General features: G+C 53.8%; 1 protein-coding gene across 4 annotated transcripts in view; it reads left to right on the forward strand.

Annotated features, from left to right (window-relative positions):
• The window catches only part of LOC138782919 (microtubule-actin cross-linking factor 1, isoforms 6/7-like), a 156,703-nt gene that overhangs the window by 71,751 nt on the left and 57,393 nt on the right, over nt 1-27,559 (forward strand). For all 4 annotated transcript variants that reach the window (XM_069956902.1, XM_069956903.1, XM_069956905.1 and 1 more), the window contains exons 15-31: nt 1,606-1,728; nt 3,510-3,611; nt 3,758-3,859; nt 4,893-5,033; nt 5,132-5,287; nt 6,263-6,457; nt 7,326-7,454; nt 8,338-8,529; nt 9,331-9,486; nt 10,139-10,345; nt 10,423-10,545; nt 14,879-15,048; nt 16,222-16,381; nt 18,346-18,543; nt 18,936-19,061; nt 20,104-20,247; nt 20,331-20,519. In XM_069956902.1, coding sequence (XP_069813003.1) covers nt 1,606-1,728; nt 3,510-3,611; nt 3,758-3,859; nt 4,893-5,033; nt 5,132-5,287; nt 6,263-6,457; nt 7,326-7,454; nt 8,338-8,529; nt 9,331-9,486; nt 10,139-10,345; nt 10,423-10,545; nt 14,879-15,048; nt 16,222-16,381; nt 18,346-18,543; nt 18,936-19,061; nt 20,104-20,247; nt 20,331-20,519 — 2,613 coding nt within the window. The remainder of the gene's footprint in view (nt 1-1,605; nt 1,729-3,509; nt 3,612-3,757; nt 3,860-4,892; nt 5,034-5,131; nt 5,288-6,262; nt 6,458-7,325; nt 7,455-8,337; nt 8,530-9,330; nt 9,487-10,138; nt 10,346-10,422; nt 10,546-14,878; nt 15,049-16,221; nt 16,382-18,345; nt 18,544-18,935; nt 19,062-20,103; nt 20,248-20,330; nt 20,520-27,559) is intronic.

Consider the following 27,559-nt stretch of genomic DNA (forward strand, 5'->3'; position numbering starts at 1 on the left):
TGGCCCCTGCCTGCTGATCTCTGGCCCCTGCCTGCTGATCTCTGGCCCCTGCCTGCTGATCTCTGGCCCCTGCCTGCTGATCTCTGGCCCCTGTCTGCTGATCTCTGGCCCTTCTCTGTTGATCTCTGGCCACTGTCTGCTGATCTCTGGCCCTTCTCTGCTGATCTCTGGCCCTTCTCTGCTGATCTCTGGCCCTTCTCTGCTGATCTCTGGCCCTTCTCTGCTGATCTCTGGCCCTTCTCTGCTGATCTCTGGCCCTTCTCTGCTGATCTCTGACTCCTGTCTGCTGATCTCTGGTCCTTCTCTGTTGATCTCTGGCCCCTGTCTGCTGATCTCTGGCCCTTCTCTGCTGATCTCTGGCCCCTGTCTGCTGATCTCTGGTCCTTCTCTGTTGATCTCTGGCCCCTGTCTGCTGATCTTTGGCCCTTCTCTGCTGATCTCTGGCCCCTGTCTGCTGATCTCTGGCCCCTGTCTGCTGATCTCTGGTCCTTCTCTGCTGATCTCTGGCCCTTCTCTGCTGATCTCTGGCCCCTGTCTGCTGATCTCTGGCCCTTCTCTGCTGATCTCTGGCCCCTGCCTGCTGATCTCTGGCCCCTGCCTGCTGATCTCTGGCCCCTGCCTGCTGATCTCTGGCCCCTGCCTGCTGATCTCTGGCCCCTGCCTGCTGATCTCTGGCCCCTGTCTGCTGATCTCTGGCCCTTCTCTGTTGATCTCTGGCCACTGTCTGCTGATCTCTGGCCCTTCTCTGCTGATCTCTGGCCCTTCTCTGCTGATCTCTGGCCCTTCTCTGCTGATCTCTGGCCCTTCTCTGCTGATCTCTAGCCCTTCTCTGCTGATCTCTGGCCCTTCTCTGCTGATCTCTGACTCCTGTCTGCTGATCTCTGGCCCTTCTCTGCTGATCTCTGGCCCTTCTCTGCTGATCTCTGGCCCTTCTCTGCTGATCTCTGACTCCTGTCTGCTGATCTCTGTCCCTTCTCTGCTGATCTCTGGCCCCTGCCTGCCGATCTCTGGCCCCTCTCTGCTGATCTCTGTCTGTTATCTTCTGATCTCTGGCCCCTGTCTGCCGACCTCTGGCCCCTGTCTGCCGACCTCTGGCCCCTGTCTGCCGACCTCTGGCCCCTGTCTGCCGACCTCTGGCCCCTGTCTGCCGACCTCTGGCCCCTGTCTGCCGACCTCTGGCCCCTGTCTGCCGATCTCTGGCCACTGTCTGCCGATCTCTGGCCACTGTCTGCCGATCTCTGGCCCTTCTCTGCTGATCTCTACCCCCTGCCTGCTGATCTCTGGCCCCTGCCTGCTGATCTCTGGCCCCTGCCTGCTGATCTCTGGCCCCTCTCTGCTGATCTCTGGCCCCTCTCTGCTGATCTCTGGCCCCTCTCTGCTGATCTCTGGCCCTTCTCTGCTGATCTCTGGCCCTTCTCTGCTGATCTCTGACCCCTCTCTGCCGATCCCTGGCCCTTCTCTGCTGATCTCTGGCCCTTCTCTGCTGATCTGTGGCCCCTCTCTGCTGATCTCTGGCCCTTCTCTGCTGATCTCTGACCCCTCTCTGCCGATCCCTGGCCCCTCTCTGCTGATCTCTGGCCCCTCTCCGCTGATCTCTGTTGTCAGGCTCTCCGGGAGGACATTGACAGCCTGCAGGGTGACCTGGACACGCTGGGCTCGGTGGGGGTGGAGCTGATGTCGTCCTGCGGGGATATAGAAAAACCGGACGTGACCAAGAGCCTGGATGAGGTGAGGAACGGACGACTACACTGCTCCGGGATAGAGGAGTTTGGAGAAGGAAGATGGAGGAGTCTGGTGGAAGAGAGGACAGAAGAGTCTGGAGGGAGGGGAGGACAGAGGAGTTTGAGGAGGGGGCAGAGGGGTGTGGAGGGAAGAGAGGACAGAGGAGGAGCCTAAAAGTAGGAAGTGAAATAGAAGTCTGGGGGGAGGGGAGGACAGAGAAGTCTGGAGGGAGAAGGAGGACATGAGTCTGGGGGTTGGAGGAGGACAGAAGAGTCTGGGGGGAGGAGGAGGACAGAAGAGTCTGGGGGGAGGAGGAGGACAGAAGAGTCTGGGGGGAGGAGGAGGACAGAAGAGTCTGGGGGGAGGAGGAGGACAGAAGAGTCTGGGGGGAGGAGGAGGACAGAAGAGTCTGGGGGGAGGAGGAGGACAGAGAAGTCTGGAGGGAGGCGGAGGAGGACAGGAGTCTGGGGGTAGGAAGAGGACAGAGGGGTCTGGGGGGAGGAGGAGGACAGAAGAGTCTAGGGGGAGGAGGAGGACAGAAGAGTCTGGGGGGAGGAGGAGGACAGAAGAGTCTGGGGGGAGGAGGAGGACAGAAGAGTCTGGGGGGAGGAGGAGGACAGAAGAGTCTGGGGGAGGAGGAGGACAGAGAAGAGTCTGGAGGGAGGAGGAGGAGGACAGGAGTCTGTAGGTAGGAGGAGGACAGATGGGTCTGGGGGGAGGAGGAGGAGGACAGAGGGGTCTGGGGGGAGGAGGAGGAGGACAGAGGAGTCTGGGGGTAGGGGGAGGAGGAGGACAGAGGAGTCTGGGGGGAGGAGGACAGAGGAGTCTGGGGGGAGGAGGACAGAAGAGTCTGGGGGTAGGGGGAGGAGGAGGACAGAGGAGTCTGGGGGGAGGGGGAGGAGGAGGACAGAGGAGTCTGGGGGAGGGGGAGGACAGAGGAGTCTGGGGGGAGGAGGGGGAGGAGGACAGAGGAGTCTGGGGGAGGGGGAGGACAGAGGAGTATGGGGGGAGGAGGAGGAGAAGGACAGAAGAGTCTGGGGGTAGGGGGAGGAGGAGGAGGAGGACAGAGGAGTCTGGGGGGAGGGGGAGGAGGAGGACAGAGGAGTCTGGGGGAGGGGAGGACAGAGGAGTATGGGGGGAGGAGGGGGAGGAGGACAGAAGAGTCTGGGGGTAGGGGGAGGAGTAGGACAGAGGAGTCTGGGGGGAGGGGGAGGAGGAGGACAGAGGAGTCTGGGGGAGGGGGAGGACAGAGGAGTATGGCGGGAGGAGGGGGAGGAGGACAGAAGAGTCTGGGGGTAGGGGGAGGAGGAGGACAGAGGAGTCTGGGGGGAGGGGGAGGAGGAGGACAGAGGAGTCTGGGGGAGGGGGAGGACAGAGGAGTCTGGGGGAGGGGGAGGACAGAGGAGTCTGAGGGGAGGAGGACAGAGGAGTCTGGGGGAGGGGGAGGACAGAGGAGTATGGGGGGAGGAGGGGGAGGAGGACAGAAGAGTCTGGGGGTAGGGGGAGGAGGAGGACAGAGGAGTCTGGGGGGAGGGGGAGGACAGAGGAGTCTGGGGGAGGGGGAGGACAGAGGAGTCTGGGGGGAGGAGGGGGAGGAGGTCAGAGGAGTCTGGGAGGAGGGGGAGGAGGAGGACAGAGGAGTCTGGGGGAGGGGGAGGACAGAGGAGTCTGGGGGGAGGAGGGGGAGGAGGACAGAGGAGTCTGGGGGGAGGGGGAGGACAGAGGAGTGAGGGATGTGGACTTTTCCATTCTGTGATCTGATATCTGGTGTCATCCTCCCCCCGCAGCTCTTCAGCTCATGGAACAGTCTGAACAAGCTGTGGGGCGAGCGGTACACCCGTCTGGAGGAGCAGCTGAAGGCCACGCTCGGATACCAGGAGACCCTCCAGGTGAGTCCTGACTGATCCCACATATAGGTGTGGGGGGGGGGGCTGGAGGGGTCCTGGTGGGTTATCAGACCCTATGATGGGCGGGGGCAGGGGGCTACACCCCATCCTGGAGACGGTCTGGTTACACTTCAGGGCTCTCTCCACAGCGGCTCCACGATTGGCTGCTCGGTGCGGAGTCCCGGCTGTCAGAGGAGTTCCTAGTGGGTGGTGACCTGGACATGGTGAAGAGGCAGCTGTCCGAGCTGAAGGTGAGGCCCAAAATGGACCCCACATTGTAAACCCTGAATGGAGGCCGAGCAGAATAATGGGTGCAGCTCTGGAGGATGAGACAGGATGTAACAGCAGAATAGTGAGTGCAGCTCTGGAGGATGAGACATGATGTAACAGCAGAATAGTGAGTGCAGCTCTGGAGGATAAGACATGAGGTAACAGCAGAATAGTGAGTGCAGCTCTGGAGGATGAGACATGATGTAACAGCAGAATAGTGAGTGCAGCTCTGGAGGATGAGACATAATGTAACAGCAGAATAGTGAGTGCAGCTCTGGAGGATGAGACATGGTGTAACAGCAGAATAGTGAGTGCAGCTCTGGAGGATAAGACATGAGGTAACAGCAGAATAGTGAGTGCAGCTCTGGAGGATGAGACATAATGTAACAGCAGAATAGTGAGTGCAGCTCTGGAGGATGAGACATAATGTAACAGCAGAATAGTGAGTGCAGCTCTGTAGGATGAGACATGATGTAACAGCAGAATAGTGAGTGCAGCTCTGGAGGATGAGACATAATGTAACAGCAGAATAGTGAGTGCAGCTCTGTAGGAAGAGACATGATGTAACAGCAGAATAGTGAGTGCAGCTCTGGAGGATGAGACAGGATGTAACAGCAGAATAGTGAGTGCAGCTCCCGCGGATGAGACATGATGTAACAGCAGAATAGTGAGTGCAGCTCTGGAGGATGAGACATGATATAACAGCAGAATAGTGAGTGCAGCTCTGGAGGATGAGACATGATGTAACAGCAGAATAGTGAGTGCAGCTCTGGAGGATGAGACATGATGTAACAGCAGAATAGTGAGTGCAGCTCTGGAGGATGAGACATGATGTAACAGCAGAATAGTGAGTGCAGCTCTGGAGGATGAGACATGATATAACAGCAGAATAGTGAGTGCAGCTCTGGAGGATGAGACATGATGTAACAGCAGAATAGTGAGTGCAGCTCTGGAGGATGAGACCGGGTCAGGGTCAGTGCTGTTGTATAGCTGGGTGACTTCTTTTTGGATCAGGAGTATAAGAGAACTCTGTACCAGCACCGGGTGGAGCTAGAGAGCATTGGGCACCAGAAGCTGGAGAAGGCCGGAGCCGGAGAGCTGGATGAGCTGAGAGAGCGCTGGGAGCGGCTGGAGGAGGAGGCTGTGAGCCGGCAGGTGAGGACTGTCCCATAGCCCTGAGCCATAAGAGCGCCCCCTGCCTGTCAGCGCTGGCCGTGTTATCTCCCCGGTGACGCTGTTTCCTGTGCCCGCAGCACCAGCTGGAGGACGCCCTCATGGGTCTTGGCCAGTTCCAGAACCAACTGGAGGAGCTGCTGAACTGGTTGTCGCACACGGCAGAGCAGCTGCGGGGACCGCACCAAATCTCTACCGACCTGCAGAGCTGTGAGATCGAGCTGGCCAAGCACAAGGTGAGGGGGGCCCGGCGGGGTGTCCCCCAGAGGGAGGACAGCCATACTGTACACGGGTATCCTCCACCAGTAGTGCATTACAATAGGGGCGTTTCGGGCGGCAGCCCGGGGCCCTGAGCTCCTGGGGGGCCCATGACCACTTATACTTTCAGTGGTGTACTGTCTCCTGGCTACACTTCCGCCATGATTTGCCAAAAATCTCTGCTTTTTTTACCGCAATTTTGCACAAATCAGGACATCATGGCATTATCTATCCTGTACTATGAACGCCAGGCTAGTGCTGCCATAGTTACAGTGGGGTGGGGGGGGCCCAGGCTAGTGCTGCCATAGTTACAGTGGGATGGGGGGGGCCCAGGCTAGTGCTGCCATAGTTACAGTGGGGGGGGGGGGGGCCCAGGCTAGTGCTGCCATAGTTACAGTGGGGGGGGGGGGGCAGGCTAGTGCTGCCATAGTTACAGTGGGGTGGGGGGGCCCAGGCTAGTGCTGCCATAGTTACAGTGGGGGGGGGGCCCAGGCTAGTGCTGCCATAGTTACAGTGGGGGGGGGGGGGGCAGGCTAGTGCTGCCATAGTTACAGTGGGGGGGGGGGGGGGGGCCAGGCTAGTGCTGCCATAGTTACAGTGGGGGGGGGCCCAGGCTAGTGCTGCCATAGTTACAGTGGGGGGGGGGCCCAGGCTAGTGCTGCCATAGTTACAGGACATTGGGGTGCCCCCCCTGTTATCCTCCACAGGACATTGGGTTGCCCCCCCTGTTATCCTCCACAGGACATTGGGGTGCCCCCCTGTTATCCTCCACAGGACATTGGGGTGCCCTCCCTGTTATCCTCCACAGGACATTGGGGTGCCCCTCCTGTTATCCTCCACAATACATTGGGGTGCCCCCCCTGTTATCCTCCATAATATATTGGGGTGCCCCCTGTTCACAATACATGGGGGTGCCCCCTGTTATGATCCACAATACTTTGGGGTCCCCGCAGGTCCTGAGGAATGACGTGCTGTCTCACTCCCGCACGGTGGAGTCGGTGGACGGGGTCGGGCGCGGGATCCTCTCCTCCTCCGGTGACGGGACGGATGCTCTGCAGACGCGGCTGAGAGAACTGGTGCAGCGCTGGGAGTACGTGCAGAGCGAGACCGAGCGTCGGCAGCTGGAGCTGGAGAACGACTTGAGCAGGGTGAGGGGTCATGGGGGTGTGTCACTACAGGGGTGAGGGGTCATGAGGGTGTGTCACTACAGGGAGGGGGGATATAAGGGGTCATGGGGGGGGGTATGAGGCCCACTAGAGGATGTCCATGAGATTACACAATGGGCCCGCCTGTCCTGTCCCATCCTCCCCCTTGCACAGTGGTGACCCCTCCCCCCCCCCGACACAGTGGTGACCCCCCCCCCCCCCCCGACATAGTGGTGACCCCCCCCCCCCCAACACAGTGACCCTTCCCCCTCCCGGCACAGTGATGACCCTCCCCCCCCCCCCCCCCGGCACAGTGACGACCCCCCCCCCCCCTGGCACAGTGGCGACACCCCCCCCTGGCACAGTGGTGACCCTCAAGCCCCCCCCCCCCCGGCACAGTGATGACCCTCCCCCCGGCACAGTGACGACACCCCCTCTGGCACCGTGGTGACCCCCCTCCCGCCACAGTGTTGACAAACCCCCCCCCCGCACAGTGATGACCCTCAACCCCCCCCCCCCCCCCCCCGCCACAGTGATGACCCTCCCCCCGGCACAGTGATGACCCTCCCCCCGGCACTGTGGCGACCCTCCCCCCCCTGGCACTGTGGTGACCCCCCCCCCCCCCGCACAGTGGTGACCCCCCCCCCCCCCCCCCGCCACAGTGATGACCCTCCCCCCGGCACAGTGATGACCCTCCCCCCGGAACAGTGATGACCCCCCCCCCCCGGCACAGTGGCGACCCTCCCCCCCCGCACAGTGGTGACCCCCCCCCCCGGCACAGTGTTGACAAGGCCCCTCCCCCCGACACAGTGATGCCCCTCCCCCGTATGTCACATGTAACAGACAGTGATGGCGCTCTTTCTCTTTGCAGGTGCAGGATGTGACTGTAGAGATCACAGACCTCCTGCAGTGGCTGGAGCAGGTGGAGGTCAGACTGTCCTTCTCCAAACCCATCTGGGGGCATCCGGAGTCCACGAGAGACGCTCTAACCAAACACCTGGTGAGAGACCACCCTCCCTGCACTCTACACTATTCCGCAGCCTCTCTTTCTCTCCTCAGCCCTCTCTCTCTCTCTCTCTCTCTCTCCTCATCCGTCTCTCTCTCTCTCTCCTCATCCGTCTCTCTCTCTCTCTCTCTCTCTCTCTCTCTCTCTCCTCATCCGTCTCTCTCTCTCTCTCTCTCTCTCTCTCTCTCTCCTCAGCCCCCCCCCTCTCTCTCTCTCCTCAGCCCCCCCCCCTCTCTCTCTCTCTCTCTCCTCAGCCCCCTCTCTTCTCTCTCCTTAGCCCCCCCCTCTCTCTCTCTCCTTAGCCCCCCCCTCTCTCTCTCTCTCTCTCTCTCTCTCTCCTCAGCCCCCCCTCTCTCTCTCTCTCTCTCTCCTCAGCCCCCCTCTCTCTCTCTCTCTCTCTCTCCTCAGCCCCCCCTCTCTCTCTCTCTCTCCTCATCCCTCTCTCTCTCTCTCTCTCTCCCCCCTCAGCCCCCCCTCTCTCTCTCTCTCCTCATCCCTCTCTCTCTCTCTCTCTCTCTCTCTCCTCAGCCCCCCCTCTCTCTCTCTCTCTCTCTCTCTCTCTCCTCAGCCCCCCCCTCTCTCTCTCTCTCTCCTCATCCCTCTCTCTCTCTCTCTCCCCCCTCAGCCCCCCCTCTCTCTCTCTCTCTCTCTCCTCATCCGTCTTTCTCTCTCTCCTCAGCCCTCCCTCGCTCTCTCTCTCTCCTCAGCCCCCTCTCTCTCTCCTCAGCCCCCCCCTCTCTCTCTCTCTCTCTCTCTCTCTCTCTCCTCAGCCCTCTCTCTCTCTCTCCCCAGCCCTCTCTCTCTCTCTCCCCCGCTCTCTCTTCCTGAGCTGTCTCTCTCTCTCCCTGAGCTGTCTCTTTCCCCGCTCTCTCTCCAGGACCTGTGTAAGGAGATGGAGTGTAAGCAGCAGAGCTATAACAGTGTTAGGGACGGCCTCCAGCGGCTCCTCGCCTCCTCTCCCCACCCCCGCGCCTCCTCTCCCCACCCCCGCGCCTCCTGTGTTGAGCATCAACTCCGAATCCTGGAGCAGAAGTGGGAGAGTGCGTACAGCAAGGTGCAGGAGCGGAAGGTAAGTGGTGTGTGTGTGTGGGTGGGGGGGGGGCTGCTGGGCTGTGTGGGGGGGGGGGTGCTGGGCTGTGTGTGTGTGTGTGGGGGGTGCTGGGCTGTGTGTGTGTGTGTGGGGGGGGGGGTGCTGGGCTGTGTGTGTGTGGGGGGGGGGGGGTGCTGGGCTGTGTGTGTGGCGGGGGGGGGTGCTGGGCTGTGTGTGGGGGGGGGGGGGGGGGGGGGGGGTGCTGGGCTGTGTGTGTGTGGGGGGGGTGCTGGGCTGTGTGTGTGTGGGGGGGGGGGTGCTGGGCTGTGTGTGTGTGGGGGGGGGGTGCTGGGCTGTGTGTGTGGGGGGGGGGGGGGTGCTGGGCTGTGTGTGGGGGGGGGGGGTGCTGGGCTGTGTGTGTGTGGGGGGGTGCTGGGCTGTGTGTGTGTGGGGGGGGGGGGTGCTGGGCTGTGTGTGTGTGGGGGGGGGTGCTGGGCTGTGTGTGTGTGGGGGGGGTGCTGGGCTGTGTGTGTGTGTGGGGGGGGTGCTGGGCTGTGTGTGTGTGTGTGTGCGTGCGCGCGGGGTGCTGGGCTGTGGGGGGGGGGTGCTGGTCTCTCTGTGTGTGTGTGTGGGGGGGGGGGTGCTGGGCTGTGGGGGGGGGTGCTGGTCTGTGTGTGTGTGTGTGTGGGGGGGGATGCTGGTCTGTGTGTGTGTGGGGGGGGGGGGGGGTGCTGGGCTGTGTGGGTTTTTCTGGGCTGTGGTGGGTGATATCGGCCGTCTCCCTCCCATCCCATACTGCTTGTCCCCGGGTAGCAGTGCTCACCCTGCGCTCTTCCTCAGCTGGCCCTGTCGGAGGGTCTGGCCATGGTCACAGAGTTCCACAGCACCATGCAGGAAGTGTCCCAGTGGATCGGACAGGCAGAAGGGCGGCTGAGGACTGCCGGACCCCCCAGCATCATCATAGAGACCGTCAGTAACCAGATCCAGGAACACAAGGTGCAGCACCGGTCATATCACTGCAGATTGTCAGGTGACCAATGGATGACACAATGTAACAGCAGAATAGTGAGTGCAGCTCTGGAGGATGAGACATGATGTAACAGCAGAATAGTGAGTGCAGCTCTGGAGGATGACACAATGTAACAGCAGAATAGTGAGTGCAGCTCTGGAGGATAGGACATGATTTGACAGCAGAATAGTGAGTGCTGCTCTGGAGGATAGGACATGATTTGACAGCAGAATACTGAGCCCAGCTCTGGAGGATGAGACATGATGTAACAGCAGAATAGTGAGTGCAGCTCTGGAGGATGAGACATGATGTTAGTGCAGAATAGTGAGTGCAGCTCTGGAGGATGAGACAGGATGTAACAGCAGAATAGTGAGTGCAGCTTTGCAGGATGAGACATGATGTAACAGCAGAATAGTGAGTGCAGCTCTGGAGGATGAGACATGATGTAACTGCAGAATAGTGAGTGCTGCTCTTGAGGATGAGACATGATGTAACAGCAGAATAGTGAGTGCAGCTCTGGGGGATGAGACATGATGTAACAGCAGAATAGTGAGTGCAGCTCTGGAGGATGTAGTGTGGCAGTGACAGACTTTTCAGATTGTGGTCATGCTCAGTGACCTCCTTGGCTCCATCTTTCAGGGTTTGCTGCAGGAGATTGAGGTGTATGATGTGAAGCTTTGTGATCTGGAGTCTGTCTGTTCCCGGCTGAAGGACGTGAGTCGTAAGCAGGAGAATGATCTGACCCAGAGCTTGGTGCAGAGCGCTCGTGAGAGACTGTGCAAGGTGCAGGAGAGGGCGGCAGGGAGGGGCCGCAGCCTGGAGGAGTCCCGGAGACAAGCCAAGCAGGTGAGGCCGGGGAAGACCCTCACTGCAGGGAGATCTGGGGGGTGGCTCTCTGTATAATGGAGTTGTTCCCCCCACAGTACAGCGAGTCCCGGCAGAAGCTGCTGGAATGGCTGGAGGAGGTGGAGCGCTCCCTGGAGTCACAGCAGATCGACCCCAGCGTCAGCCAGGACCACATCAAACAGCAGCTGAGCAAACACAAGGTACCGGGAGCACACTGCTCATGACATCATAGTAGGGCGTGACATCACTGACACCGGGAGTCATTTTACACTGTGACATCACTGACACCGGGAGTCATTTTACACTGTGACATTACTGACACCGGGAGTCATATTACACTGTGACATCACTGACACCGGGAGTCATATTACACTGTGACATCACTGATAGGAGTCATATTACACTGTGACATCACTGACATCAGGAGTCATATTACACTGTGACATCACTGACATCGGGAGTCATATTACACTGTGACATCACTGACATCGGGAGTCATATTACACTGTGACATCACTGATAGGAGTCATATTACACTGTGACATCACTGATAGGAGTCATATTACACTGTGACATCACTGACATCCAGAGCCATATTACACTGTGACATCACTGACATCCGGAGTGATATTACACTGTGACATCACTGACACCGGGAGTCATATTACACTGTGACATCACTGACACCGGGAGTCATATTACACTGTGACATCACTGATAGGAGTCATATTACACTGTGACATCACTGACACCGGGAGTCATATTACACTGTGACATCACTGACACCGGGAGTCATATTACACTGTGACATCACTGATAGGAGTCATATTACACTGTGACATCACTGATAGGAGTCATATTACACTGTGACATTACTGACACCGGGAGTCATATTACACTGTGACATCACTGACACCGGGAGTCATATTACACTGTGACATCACTGATAGGAGTCATATTACACTGTGACATCACTGATAGGAGTCATATTACACTGTGACATCACTGAGATCCAGAGTCATATTACACTGTGACATTACTGACACCGGGAGTCATATTACACTGTGACATCACTGATAGGAGTCATATTACACTGTGCACATCACTGATAGGAGTCATATTACACTGTGGACCTCCACTGACATCCAGAGTCATATTACACTGTGACATTTACTAGACACCGGGAGTCCATATTACCCTGTGACATCACTGATAGGAGTCATATTACACTGTGTACATTACTGACCCCGGGAGTCCTATTACACTGTGACATCACTGACATCGGGAGTCATATTACACTGGTGACATCACTGTGACATTCAGAGTCATATTACACTGTGACATGACTGACACAGGGAGTCCCATATTACACTGTGAACATCACTTGAACGATCCGGAGTCATATTACCCTGTGACATCACTGACATCCGGTACGTCATATTACACTGTGACATCACTGATAGGAGTCATATTACACTGTGACATCACTGATAGGAGTCATATTACACTGTGACATCACTGATAGGAGTCATATTACACTGTGACATCACTGATAGGAGTCATATTACACTGTGACATCACTGATAGGAGACAAGGGAGAGAGAAAAAAGCCAGGCAGCAGCGCCTCGTGTGATACCGTACAAACAAGTCAGTTAAAAATGCAAGGTGCTGATGGGGTGCTCACCTTCAAGCCCCTTGGGCTTTATGCATATCACCCAAATGGGTACCAGGTCTTCAGAAGATGCCAGGATATGGCGCTTCGGTGGAGAGTGCAGGGCTGCAGGCCAACTAGGATAGCCCAAACGGGATGCTCCCAAGTGGGGGCCCGTGGGAATAAGGCTAGTCTAGGTACAAAAATGGTGCGTGGCTAATCCATAAATGTTAGCGCTGCCCAAAAGACTCCAAATAGAGGCTGAATAAAGTAAAAATATTTATTAAGGCTGGGTTCACACTACGTATATTTGAGGCTGTATTTTTGAGGCTGTATAGCAACCAAAACCAGGAGTGGATTGAAAACACAGAAAGGCTCTGTTCACATAATGTTGTAATTGAGTGGATGGCTGTCATTTAATGGCAAATATTTGCTGTTATTTTAAAACAACGGCTGTTATATTGAAATAATGGAAGTTATTTACCGTTATATGACGGACATCCACTCAATTTTAACATTGTGTGAACAGATCCTTTCTGGGTTTTCAATCCACTCCTGGTTTTGGTTGCTATGAGGACCTGACTTGCGGACCAAATACTGCCTGAAATGTACGTAGTGTGAACATAGCCTAAAAGTGCACAATATTTACGCGTTTCGAGGAACAGAGGTCCTCTTCATCAGAATAGCAGATGCACTGCTATTCTGATGGAGGACCTCTGTTCCTCGAAACGCGTAAATATTGTGCACTTTTAATAAATATTTTTACTTTATTCAGCCTCTATTTGGAGTCTTTTGGGCAGCGCTAACATTTATGGATTAGCCACGCACCATTTTTGTACGTAGACTAGCCTCATTACTGATAGGAGTCATATTACACTGTGACATCACTGACATCCGGAGTTATATTACACTGTGACATCACTGACATCCGGAGTTATATTACACTGTGACATCACTGACATCCGGAGTCATATTACACTGTGACATCACTGATAGGAGTCATATTACACTGTGACATCACTGATATCCAGAGTCATATTACACTGTGACATCACTGACATCCGGAGTGATATTACACTGTGACATCACTGACATCCGGAGTTATATTACACTGTGACATCACTGATAGGAGTCATATTACACTGTGACATCACTGACATCCGGAGTCTTATTACACTGTGACATCACTGATAGGAGTCATATTACACTGTGACATCACTGACATCCAGAGCCATATTACACTGTGACATCACTGATAGGAGTCATATTACACTGTGACATCACTGATAGGAGTCATATTACACTGTGACATCACTGACATCCGGAGTCATATTACACTGTGACATCACTGATAGGAGTCATATTACACTGTGACATCACTGACATCCGGAGTTATATTACACTGTGACATCACTGACATCAGGAGTCATATTACACTGTGACATCACTGACATCCGGAGTCATATTACACTGTGACATCACTGATAGGAGTCATATTACACTGTGACATCACTGATAGGAGTCATATTACACTGTGACATCACTGATAGGAGTCATATTACACTGTGACATCACTGACATCCGGAGTCATATTACACTGTGACATCACTGACATCCAGAGCCATATTACACTGTGACATCACTGATAGGAGTCATATTACACTGTGACATCACTGACATCCGGAGTCATATTACACTGTGACATCACTGACATCCAGAGCCATATTACACTGTGACATCACTGATAGGAGTCATATTACACTGTGACATCACTGACATCCGGAGTTATATTACACTGTGACATCACTGACATCCGGAGTTATATTATACTGTGACATCACTGACATCCAGAGTCATATTACACTGTGACATCACTGACATCCGGAGTTATATTACACTGTGACATCACTGATAGGAGTCATATTACACTGTGACATCACTGATATCCAGAGTCATATTACACTGTGACATCACTGACATCCGGAGTTATATTACACTGTGACATCACTGATAGGAGTCATATTACACTGTGACATCACTGACATCCGGAGTTATATTACACTGTGACATCACTGATAGGAGTCATATTACACTGTGACATCACTGACATCCGGAGTCTTATTACACTGTGACATCACTGATGGGAGTCATATTACACTGTGACATCACTGACATCCAGAGCCATATTACACTGTGACATCACTGATAGGAGTCATATTACACTGTGACATCACTGACATCCGGAGTCATATTACACTGTGACATCACTGATAGGAGTCATATTACACTGTGACATCACTGACATCCAGAGTCATATTACACTGTGACATCACTGATAGGAGTCATATTACACTGTGACATCACTGATAGGAGTCATATTACACTGTGACATCACTGATAGGAGTCATATTACACTGTGACATCACTGACATCCGGAGTCATATTACACTGTGACATCACTGACATCCAGAGCCATATTACACTGTGACATCACTGATAGGAGTCATATTACACTGTGACATCACTGACATCGGGAGTCATATTACACTGTGACATCACTGACATCGGGAGTCATATTACACTGTGACATCACTGACATCGGGAGTCATATTACACTGTGACATCACTGACATCCGGAGTCATATTACACTGTGACATCACTGATAGGAGTCATATTACACTGTGACATCACTGACATCCGGAGTCATATTACACTGTGACATCACTGATAGGAGTCATATTACACTGTGACATCACTGATAGGAGTCATATTACACTGTGACATCACTGATAGGAGTCATATTACACTGTGACATCACTGACATCCGGAGTCATATTACACTGTGACATCACTTCCTCCTCTGGTCATGTGATTTTTGCAGGATTTCCAGAAGAGTCTGCGGTGTAAGCGTCCCATCTATGAGGCGACTCTGAGGAGTGGGCGTGCTCTGCGGGAGAAGATCCGGCTGGTGGAGGACGAACAGCAGATGGACGAGTCACTGGGGCAACTGAGGGAGCGCTGGGAGCATGTCTGCTGCCGATCCACCGAGAGGTACAACCCCACCATCACATGTATGGGGGTATGCTACACTGTGGCCATGTATGTGGGTATGCTACACTGCGCCATGTATGGGGGTATCCTACACTGCGGCCATGTATGGGGGTATGCTACACCGGGCCATGTATGGGGGTGGGGTATGCTACACTGCGCCATGTATGGGGGGGGGTATGCTACACCGTGGCCATGTATGGGGGTATGCTACACTGCGGCCATGTATGGGGGTATCCTACACTGTGGCCATGTATGTGGGTATGCTACACTGTGGCCATGTATGGGGGTATGCTACACTGCGCCATGTATGGGGGGGGTATGCTACACTGTGGCCATGTATGGGGGGGTATGCTACACTGCGCCATGTATGGGGGGGGGGTATGCTACACTGTGGCCATGTATGGGGGTATGCTACACTGTGGCCATGTATGGGGGGGTATGCTACACTGTGGCCATGTATGGGGGGGGTATGCTACACCGTGGCCATGTATGGGGGTATGCTACACTGCGGCCATGTATGGGGGTATCCTACACTGCGGCCATGTATGGGGGTATCCTACACTGTGGCCATGTATGGGGGGGGGGTATGCTACACTGTGGCCATGTATGGGGGGGGTATCCTACACTGTGGCCATGTATGGGGGTATCCTACACTGTGGCCATGTATGGGGGGGTATGCTACACTGTGGCCATGTATGGGGGGGTATGCTACACTGTGGCCATGTATGGGGGTATGCTACACTGTGGCCATGTATGGGGGTGGGTATGCTACACTGTGGCCATGTATGGGGGTATGCTACACTGTGGCCATGTATGGGGGGGGTATGCTACACTGTGGCCATGTATGGGGGTGGGGTATGCTACACTGTGGCCATGTATGGGGGTATGCTACACTGTGGCCATGTATGGGGGTGGGGTATGCTACACTGTGGCCATGTATGGGGGTATGCTACACTGTGGACATGTATGGGGGTGGGGTATGCTACACTGCGGCCATGTATGGGGGTATCCTACACTGCGGCCATGTATGGGGGTATCCTACACTGTGGCCATGTATGGGGGTATGCTACACTGTGGCCATGTATGGGGGTGGGGTATGCTACACTGTGGCCATGTATGGGGGTGGGGTATGCTACACTGTGGCCATGTATGTGATGGTGATGTCGTCCTCAGGCAGCAGAAGCTGGAGGAGTCCCTCCTTTTTTCTGGGAAGTTCACAGACGCCCTCCAAGCTCTCATGGACTGGCTGTACAGGGCCGAGCCGCTGCTTTCTGAGGAGATACCACTAGGGGGAGACAGAGACCTGGTCAATGACCTGCTGGATAAACACAAGGTGAGCCTATGACGTCACACCCATGGGGCCCTTTAAGAGCCTTATTTTTTCCCCATCTCATTATATTCACCCTTCCCGCCAGGATTCTACAGGCTCATTCACATTCAGTCTTTAGAACAGGCTAGAAATGAAGACTCGGGGGGAGATTTATCAAACATGGTGTAAAGTGAAACTGTCCCTAGCAACCAATCAGATTCCACCTTTCATTTTCCAAAGAGTCTGTGAGCAATGAGAGGTGGAATCTGATTGGTTGCTAGGGGCAACTGAGACAGTTTCACTTTACACCATGTTTGATAAATCTCCCCCTTGAATTCTCACTTAGGACTCTGCTGACATCTAGTGGCCAACATGGAAACTGCACTCACACATAGTGATTGAAATATGTGCGCGATTGTATAGAGATTGTTCAGAGCTGGAGATGGCGCTTCAGTGTCGCCGTACACGTATCCTGCACCATGGAAACAGAAGACCCATATTTAACCATTTGTAATATTAACTTATTGTACTTAAATAAAAGAAAGACACAAACACTTTGTTGGTGAAAACAAGTCCACAGTGTTCTATTACGGCTTACTGTAGTTTCATAAATATGCATAAAATAATAGATATTTATTGAAAAAAAACAATGAAAGTCCATAGCATATGCAGTCCGCAGGGATTACTCTAATAAAGCACAGTGAGGTCTCATGGTATCCTTAGGGCGGGCGGGCGCTGTCAGGTACTGACTGAGCCGCAGCATATATACTCGCTCCTTCCCAACCAATCAGAAGATAGATCGCTTCTCAACAACTCCATAATCTGCCCAGATACCAAGTGTAAATTCATCCCGCGGCCAATGAGCATAACCACCTAAAAGAGAAAGCCGGGCAGAGGGGGGAGAGGTAACCGCATCACAGTCAGACCATACTATTATTATTATGGCCTCTGTTTTCATGTGCTAAAGGATGGTAGGGGCTTTCCATCATACACCAGTATCCATCCATCATACACCAGTATCCATCCATCATACACCAGTATCCATCCATCATACACCAGTATCCATCCATCATACACCAGTATCCATCCATCATACACCAGTATCCATCCATCCATCATACACCAGTATCCATCCATCATACACCAGTATCCATCCATCATACACCAGTATCCATCCATCCATCATACACCAGTATCCATCCATCATACACCAGTATCCATCCATCATACACCAGAATCCATCCATCATACACCAGAATCCATCCATCATACACCAGTATCCATCCATCATACACCAGTATCCATCCATCATACACCAGTATCCATCCATCATAAGTATCCATCCATCCATCATACACCAGTATCCATCCATCATACACCAGTATCCATCCATCATACACCAGTATCCATCCATCATACACCAGTATCCATCCATCATACACCAGTATCCATCCATCATACACCAGTATCCATCCATCCATCATACACCAGTATCCATCCATCATACACCAGTATCCATCCATCATACACCAGTATCCATCCATCATACACCAGTATCCATCCATCATACACCAGTATCCATCCATCATACACCAGAATCCATCCATCATACACCAGAATCCATCCATCATACACCAGTATCCATCCATCATACACCAGTATCCATCCATCATACACCAGTATCCATCCATCATACGCCAGTATCCATCCATCCATCATACACCAGTATCCATCCATCATACACCAGTATCCATCCATCATACACCAGTATCCATCCATCATACGCCAGTATCCATCCATCATACACCAGTATCCATCCATCCATCCATCATACACCAGTATCCATCCATCATACACCAGTATCCATCCATCCATCATACACCAGTATCCATCCATCATACACCAGTATCCATCCATCATACACCAGTATCCATCCATCATACACCAGTATCCATCCATCAATCCATCATGGTGTCCGCTATGTGCAGGCCTTCCAGAAAGAACTGGGGAAGAGAGCCGGCTCCATGAAGACCCTGAAACACTCTGTGCGGGACCTGAGCCGGGGGGGCGTGGGGGCCGACTCCCACTGGCTGCAGAGACAGATGGAGGAGCTGAGCCACCGCTGGGACCTCGTGTGTCAGCTGTCCGTCAGCAAGCAGGCCAAACTGGAGGCCTCACTACGGCAGGTAAGATGGGGCGGGGCTGTGACAACATGTCATTATATCAGTGATGTCATACAGGGGCGGGGCTGTGACATGTCAGTATATCAGTGATGTCATACAGGGGCAGGGCTGTGACATGTCCTTATCAGTGATGTCATACAGGGGCGGGGCTGTGACATGTCCTTATCAGTGATGTCATACAGGGGCGGGGCTGTGACATGTCAGTATCAGTGATGTCATACAGGGGCAGGGCTGTGACATGTCCTTATCAGTGATGTCATACAGGGGCGGGGCTGTGACATGTCAGTATCAGTGATGTCATACAGGGGCGGGGCTGTGACAACACATCAGTGATGGTATATTAGTAGATGATGTAGGGGCTGGCGTGTACTCTGACCCCGGGGTCTCTCCTGTAGGCGGGGGAGTTCCACTCTCTGGTCAGCTCCTTCCTGGAGGCTCTCACTGAGTCTGAGCGGACGCTGAGGTGCGGGGTGATTCCTGAGGAGGAGCGAGCGCTGCAGGAGTGTCAGTCACAGCAACAGGTGGGTGAGATGTGTGCCCCCCCCCGCTATATGTGATGTGTGCCCCCCCCCCCATATATGTGATGTGTGGCCCCCCCGCTATATGTGATGTGTGCCCCCCCCCCATATATGTGATGTGTGGCCCCCCCGCTATATGTGATGTGTGCCCCCCCCCCCATATATGTGATGTGTGGCCCCCCCGCTATATGTGATGTATGCCCCCCCCCCGCTATATGTGATGTGTGCCCCCCCATATATGTGATGTGTGCCCCCCCCCGCTATATGTGATGTGTGCCCCCCCATATATGTGATGTGTGCCCCCCCCCCCGCTATATGTGATGTGTGCCCCCCCATATATGTGATGTGTGGCCCCCCCCCCGCTATATGTGATGTGTGCCCCCCCCCCCGCCAGGTATATGTGATGTGTGGCCCCCCCCGGTATATGTGATGTGTGGCCCCCCCCCCGGTATATGTGATGTGTGGCCCCTCCTGGTATATGTGATGTGTGGCCCCCGAGATATATGTGATGTGTGGCCCCCCCCCCCGGTATATGTGATGTGTGGCCCCCGAGATATATGTGATGTGTGCCCCCCCCCCCCCGCCGGGATATGTGATGTGTGGCCCCCCGGTATATGTGATGTGTGGCCCCCTGGTATATGTGATGTGTGGCCCCCTGGTATATGTGATGTGTGGCCCCCTGGTATATGTGATGTGTGCCCCCCCCCCCGGTATATGTGATGTGTGCCCCCCCCCCCCCCGGTATATGTGATGCGTGCCCCCCCCCCCCCCGGTATATGTGATGTGTGCCCCCCCCCCCCGGTATATGTGATGTGTGCCCCCCCCCCCCCCCGGTATATGTGATGTGTGGCCCCGCCAGGTATATGTGATGTGTGGCCCCTCCCCGGTATATGTGATGTGTTGTCCCCCCCGGTATATATGATTTGAGCCCCCCCGGTATGTGTGACGTTTGCCCCCCCCCCCTCGGTATGTGTGACGTTTGGCCCCCCAGTATATGTGATGTGTGGCCCCGTCTGGCTGTATATAATGCTGCCCTTGTGTCCAGGAGCTGATGAATACCCTGCAGTGCCAGCAGATGGCGCTGGAGTGCATTGTGTCCCTGGGGCAGGAGATCCTGGCCGCCTGTCACCCGGACTCCATCATCACCATCAAGTCCTGGCTGAATATCAGTAAGACCCGCTACCAGGAGGTGAGTGCCAGAGCCCCACCCACATCACAGCCACCAATCACAGCTCTCCATCATAGTCACATGTCTGCTGTGTGTGCCCGCAGGTTACGTCCTGGGCCCAGCAGCAGGGGGCGCGCATCCAGGCTCACATCCAGTCTGTGGCCGCTGAGCAGGAGGAGGTGGCCCGACTGATGGACTGGATCACGGCAGCAGAGGAGGCGCTAACCCTGCGGGACCAGGAGCCCGCCCCTGAGGAGATGGCCGCCCTGGAGGAGGTGATCGCGCAGCACACGGTAAGCTCTCTCACTAATATATTCACCCTGCTCCACAAGGTGGATGTAAAGGGGTATTCCGGGCATCAGTTACTGATCAGCTACGCCCAGGATCAGTTACTGGTCGGTAGGCGCAGACACCATCAGCTGTCCACCACTGGTCCCATTCATGTGAACAGCCAGTCCTGTTAGTGTCAGACTCCAGGACGCTGTGACAGGAATGGCTCCCAGGAGACTCTGCAGACCTGTCACATGATGCCCCAAGGGGCCATGGAAGCCGATCTGTGCCCTCTGTGACTGGAGGCCTGAGGGGAGACAGTGGAGCCAGAAGGACCTCAGCCAGATAGCACAATTTCTCCAAACCTGGACAAATATGGGAAGATGATGGATGGGGCTGGCAGCGTGGCCTGGAGAGATGACAGCCACATGAATCTCACTGACCTCTCCACCCCTACTTACAGACCCCAGCCATTATTCCCATTGGTGGAGAGAGGCCCGAGGTAACTCACACTCTGATTGGTTCAGCATCATGAGGAGACTTTGGGGGCCCTGTGATAGGCTAAGAGAGGGGAGGTGACCAGACTGACTGTCTCTCAGGCATGAGACAGGATGTGACTTAAAGGGGGATTCCATTCAAATATAACATTTGATATGGTGAGACTAACAGATCCTCCAGACTTGTTGTTATTATCTATACCGTCTCCTTCCCCCAGTTCTCTGGTTCAATATATTTTATTATATTTTCTGTTTTTATAGTGAATATTGTTAAATTATCATTCAGATGAAACATCAAACACAGTAATGTAGAAACAGGAGAAAATGTGCGGTCCTGGCGTATAATGTGCGGTCCTGGCGTATAATGTGCGGTCCTGGCGTATAATGTGCTGTCCTGGCGTATAATGTGCGGTCCTGGCGTATAATGTGCAGTCCTGGCGTATAATGTGCGGTCCTGGCGTATAATGTGCGGTCCTGGCGTATAATGTGCGGTCCTGGCGTATAATGTGCGGTCCTGGTCCCGGCGTATAATGTGCGGTCCTGGCGTATAATGTGCAGTCCTGGTCCTGGCGTATAATGTGCTGTCCTGGCGTATAATGTGCGGTCCTGGCGTATAATGTGCAGTCCTGGCGTATAATGTGCGGTCCTGGCGTATAATGTGCGGTCCTGGCGTATAATGTGCGGTCCTGGTCCTGGCGTATAATGTGCGGTCCTGGCGTATAATGTGCAGTCCTGGCGTATAATGTGCGGTCCTGGCGTATAATGTGCGGTCCTGGTCCTGGCGTATAATGTGCGGTCCTGGCGTATAATGTGCGGTCCTGGCGTATAATGTGCGGTCCTGGCGTATAATGTACGGTCCTGGCGTATAATGTGCGGTCCTGGTCCTGGCGTATAATGTGCGGTCCTGGCGTATAATGTGTGGTCCTGGCGTATAATGTGCTGTCCTGGCGTATAATGTGCGGTCCTGGCGTATAATGTGCAGTCCTGGCGTATAATGTGCGGTCCTGGCGTATAATGTGCGGTCCTGGTCCTGGCGTATAATGTGCGGTCCTGGCGTATAATGTGCGGTCCTGGCGTATAATGTACGGTCCTGGCGTATAATGTGCGGTCCTGGTCCTGGCGTATAATGTGCGGTCCTGGCGTATAATGTGCGGTCCTGGCGTATAATGTGCGGTCCTGGCGTATAATGTGCGGTCCTGGCGTATAATGTGCGGTCCTGGCGTATAATGTGCGGTCCTGGCGTATAATGTGCGGTCCTGGCGTATAATGTGCGGTCCTGGCGTATAATGTACGGTCCTGGCGTATAATGTACGGTCCTGGCGTATAATGTGCGGTCCTGGCGTATAATGTACGGTCCTGGCGTATAATGTGCGGTCCTGGTCCTGGCGTATAATGTGCGGTCCTGGCGTATAATGTGCGGTCCTGGCGTATAATGTGCGGTCCTGGCGTATAATGTGCGGTCCTGGCGTATAATGTGCGGTCCTGGCGTATAATGTGCGGTCCTGGCGTATAATGTGCGGTCCTGGCGTATAATGTGCGGCCCTGGCGTATAATGTGCTGTCCTGGTCCTGGCGTATAATGTGCGGTCCTGGCGTATAATGTGCGGTCCTGGCGTATAATGTGCTGTCCTGGTCCTGGCGTATAATGTGCGGTCCTGGCGTATAATGTGCTGTCCTGGTCCTGGCGTATAATGTGCGGTCCTGGCGTATAATGTGCTGTCCTGGCGTATAATGTGCGGTCCTGGCGTATAATGTGCTGTCCTGGTCCCGGCGTATAATGTGCGGTCCTGGCGTATAATGTGCTGTCCTGGTCCCGGCGTATAATGTGCGGTCCTGGCGTATAATGTGCGGTCCTGGCGTATAATGTGCTGTCCTGGTCCCGGCGTATAATGTGCGGTCCTGGCGTATAATGTGCTGTCCTGGTCCTGGCGTATAATGTGCAGTCCTGGTCCTGGCGTATAATGTGCGGTCCTGGCGTATAATGTGCGGTCCTGGCGTATAATGTGCGGTCCTGGTGTATAATGTGCGGTCCTGGCGTATAATGTGCGGTCCTGGCGTATAATGTGCTGTCCTGGTCCCGGCGTATAATGTGCTGTCCTGGTCCCGGCGTATAATGTGCGGTCCTGGCGTATAATGTGCAGTCCTGGTCCTGGCGTATAATGTGCTGTCCTGGTCCCGGCGTATAATGTGCGGTCCTGGCGTATAATGTGCGGTCCTGGCGTATAATGTGCGGTCCTGGTGTATAATGTGCTGTCCTGGTCCTGGCGTATAATGTGCTGTCCTGGTCCCGGCGTATAATGTGCGGTCCTGGCGTATAATGTGCTGTCCTGGTCCCGGCGTATAATGTGCGGTCCTGGCGTATAATGTGCGGTCCTGGCGTATAATGTGCTGTCCTGGCGTATAATGTGCGGTCCTGGCGTATAATGTGCGGTCCTGGCGTATAATGTGCGGTCCTGGCGTATAATGTGCTGTCCTGGTCCTGGCGTATAATGTGCGGTCCTGGCGTATAATGTGCTGTCCTGGTCCTGGCGTATAATGTGCAGTCCTGGTCCTGGCGTATAATGTGCGGTCCTGGCGTATAATGTGCGGTCCTGGCGTATAATGTGCGGTCCTGGTGTATAATGTGCGGTCCTGGCGTATAATGTGCGGTCCTGGCGTATAATGTGCTGTCCTGGTCCCGGCGTATAATGTGCTGTCCTGGTCCCGGCGTATAATGTGCGGTCCTGGCGTATAATGTGCGGTCCTGGCGTATAATGTGCGGTCCTGGTGTATAATGTGCTGTCCTGGTCCCGGCGTATAATGTGCGGTCCTGGCGTATAATGTGCGGTCCTGGCGTATAATGTGCGGTCCTGGCGTATAATGTGCGGTCCTGGCGTATAATGTGCTGTCCTGGCGTATAATGTGCTGTCCTGGTCCCGGCGTATAATGTGCGGTCCTGGCGTATAATGTGCGGTCCTGGCGTATAATGTGCGGTCCTGGCGTATAATGTGCGGTCCTGGCGTATAATGTGCTGTCCTGGCGTATAATGTGCTGTCCTGGTCCTGGCGTATAATGTGCGGTCCTGGCGTATAATGTGCTGTCCTGGTCCTGGCGTATAATGTGCGGTCCTGGCGTATAATGTGCTGTCCTGGTCCTGGCGTATAATGTGCGGTCCTGGCGTATAATGTGCTGTCCTGGCGTATAATGTGCTGTCCTGGTCCCGGCGTATAATGTGCGGTCCTGGCGTATAATGTGCGGTCCTGGCGTATAATGTGCGGTCCTGGCGTATAATGTGCGGTCCTGGCGTATAATGTGCGGTCCTGGCGTATAATGTGCGGTCCTGGCGTATAATGTGCGGTCCTGGCGTATAATGTGCGGTCCTGGCGTATAATGTGCTGTCCTGGCGTATAATGTGCGGTCCTGGCGTATAATGTGCTGTCCTGGCGTATAATGTGCGGTCCTGGCGTATAATGTGCGGTCCTGGCGTATAATGTGCGGTCCTGGCGTATAATGTGCGGTCCTGGCGTATAATGTGCTGTCCTGGCGTATAATGTGCTGTCCTGGCGTATAATGTGCTGTCCTGGTCCCGGCGTATAATGTGCGGTCCTGGCGTATAATGTGCTGTCCTGGCGTATAATGTGCTGTCCTGGCGTATAATGTGCGGTCCTGGCGTATAATGTGCGGTCCTGGCGTATAATGTGCTGTCCTGGTCCCGGCGTATAATGTGCGGTCCTGGCGTATAATGTGCTGTCCTGGCGTATAATGTGCTGTCCTGGCGTATAATGTGCGGTCCTGGCGTATAATGTGCTGTCCTGGCGTATAATGTGCTGTCCTGGCGTATAATGTACGGTCCTGGCGTATAATGTGCGGTCCTGGCGTATAATGTGCTGTCCTGGCGTATAATGTGCTGTCCTGGCGTATAATGTACGGTCCTGGCGTATAATGTGCGGTCCCGGCGTATAATGTGCTGTCCTGGTCCCGGCGTATAATGTGCGGTCCTGGCGTATAATGTGCGGTCCTGGCGTATAATGTGCGGTCCTGGTGTATAATGTGCTGTCCTGGTCCTGGCGTATAATGTGCAGTCCTGGTCCTGGCGTATAATGTGCTGTCCTGGCGTATAATGTGCTGTCCTGGTCCCGGCGTATAATGTGCGGTCCTGGCGTATAATGTGCGGTCCTGGCGTATAATGTGCGGTCCTGGCGTATAATGTGCGGTCCTGGCGTATAATGTGCTGTCCTGGCGTATAATGTGCTGTCCTGGTCCTGGCGTATAATGTGCGGTCCTGGCGTATAATGTGCTGTCCTGGTCCTGGCGTATAATGTGCGGTCCTGGCGTATAATGTGCTGTCCTGGTCCTGGCGTATAATGTGCGGTCCTGGCGTATAATGTGCTGTCCTGGCGTATAATGTGCTGTCCTGGTCCCGGCGTATAATGTGCGGTCCTGGCGTATAATGTGCGGTCCTGGCGTATAATGTGCGGTCCTGGCGTATAATGTGCGGTCCTGGCGTATAATGTGCGGTCCTGGCGTATAATGTGCGGTCCTGGCGTATAATGTGCGGTCCTGGCGTATAATGTGCGGTCCTGGCGTATAATGTGCTGTCCTGGCGTATAATGTGCGGTCCTGGCGTATAATGTGCTGTCCTGGCGTATAATGTGCGGTCCTGGCGTATAATGTGCGGTCCTGGCGTATAATGTGCGGTCCTGGCGTATAATGTGCGGTCCTGGCGTATAATGTGCTGTCCTGGCGTATAATGTGCTGTCCTGGCGTATAATGTGCGGTCCTGGCGTATAATGTGCTGTCCTGGCGTATAATGTGCTGTCCTGGCGTATAATGTGCGGTCCTGGCGTATAATGTGCGGTCCTGGCGTATAATGTGCTGTCCTGGTCCCGGCGTATAATGTGCGGTCCTGGCGTATAATGTGCTGTCCTGGCGTATAATGTGCTGTCCTGGCGTATAATGTGCGGTCCTGGCGTATAATGTGCTGTCCTGGCGTATAATGTGCTGTCCTGGCGTATAATGTGCGGTCCTGGCGTATAATGTGCGGTCCTGGCGTATAATGTGCCTACAATGATACCCTGTATCTAGTATGTGTTATACTATCCCCAGTATCTTGTACGTAATATACTATCCCCTGTATCTAGTAAGTATTATACTATCACCTGTATCTCGTAGGTATTATACTATCACCTGCAGGGCCGCCATCAGGAATTTCGGGGCCCCATACAATCAAAGTGTCTGGGCCCCCCACATTAATAAAAAAAAAAAAAATAGTGTGTTGGCCCCACGCCTTGCTGGGAGGAATAATTTGGTTCAGATCAATCCTAGAGAACTGGCTCATATATCCCATTTTCCCCAGTGGCTTAAAATGTGACCTCTGTTATACAGTTATACAATTGTAGAAACTAAATGTGAACCAGGTGCAATTCATACAGACACTTCCTTGTATAGCTGCCTCTTGTGCTCTGTATGCAGTGCGTTATATTCACCCCTGCAACGTACAATTTATAGCGTGTCTACAAGCCCAGCGGGGCTCATTATGATGGAGACTAAAACTTATACAAGAGTGGGGTAGGGGTTCCCCTGTATTCAGAATGCTGTACATGAGTACTAGGCAATGCCCCGTCTGGGGTTATTGAATTTCGAGGGTCTGGGGGGGCTGTTTGATTTGTATATGTTCACCAATATCCCCCCCCGGTATGCTCACTAACATAGAATATGTTGATAAGGCTAATATAATGAGGCTGTTCCATGTTAGTGAGCATATACAAATCACCCCCCCCCCCCCAGGCAGACTAGTTTAGCTCACCCAAGCCAGTGATAGCGAATACATGGCGGTGAGAACGCTTTCTAGGAGATCCTGTTTGTCCTGCTCTGCATAGACCCTCGAAATTCAATAATCCCAGACGGGGCATTGCCGAGCACTCAACAGCATTCTGAATACAGGGGAACCCCTACCCCACTCTTGTATAAGTTTTAGTCTCCATCATAATGAGCCCCGCTGGGCTTGTAGACGCGCTATAAATTGTACGTTGCAGGGGTGAATATAACGCACTGCATACAGAGCACAAGAGGCAGCTATACAAGTAAGTGTCTATTTGAATTGCACCTTGTTCACATTTAGGTTCTACAATTCTATAACTGTATAACAGAGGTTACATTTTAAGCCACTGGGGAAAATGGGATATATGAGCCAGTTCTCTAGAATTGATCTCACACACAGACACCAGCACACATGTATACAGACACCAGCACACATGTATACAGACACCAGCACACATGTATACACACATACAGACACCAGCACACATGTATACAGACATACAGACACCAGCACACATGTATACACACATACAGACACCAGCACACATGTATACAGACACCAGCACACCAGGGCACAATAAAGTTTGAACTTCTGCAACCTGGAGAAATCACCTGATATCACCTGCAGTCCTATGTAACACCACATAAAACAGTGGTATCTCTGAGTACAGATAATGTAGTAGATTTCACCTGCAGTCCTATGTAACAGCACAGATAACACAGTGATACCTCTGAGTATAGATCATGTAGTAGATGTCACCTGCAGTC

This window comes from Dendropsophus ebraccatus, chromosome 2 (assembly GCF_027789765.1).
Source record: "Dendropsophus ebraccatus isolate aDenEbr1 chromosome 2, aDenEbr1.pat, whole genome shotgun sequence".
NCBI lineage: Eukaryota > Metazoa > Chordata > Amphibia > Anura > Hylidae > Dendropsophus > Dendropsophus ebraccatus.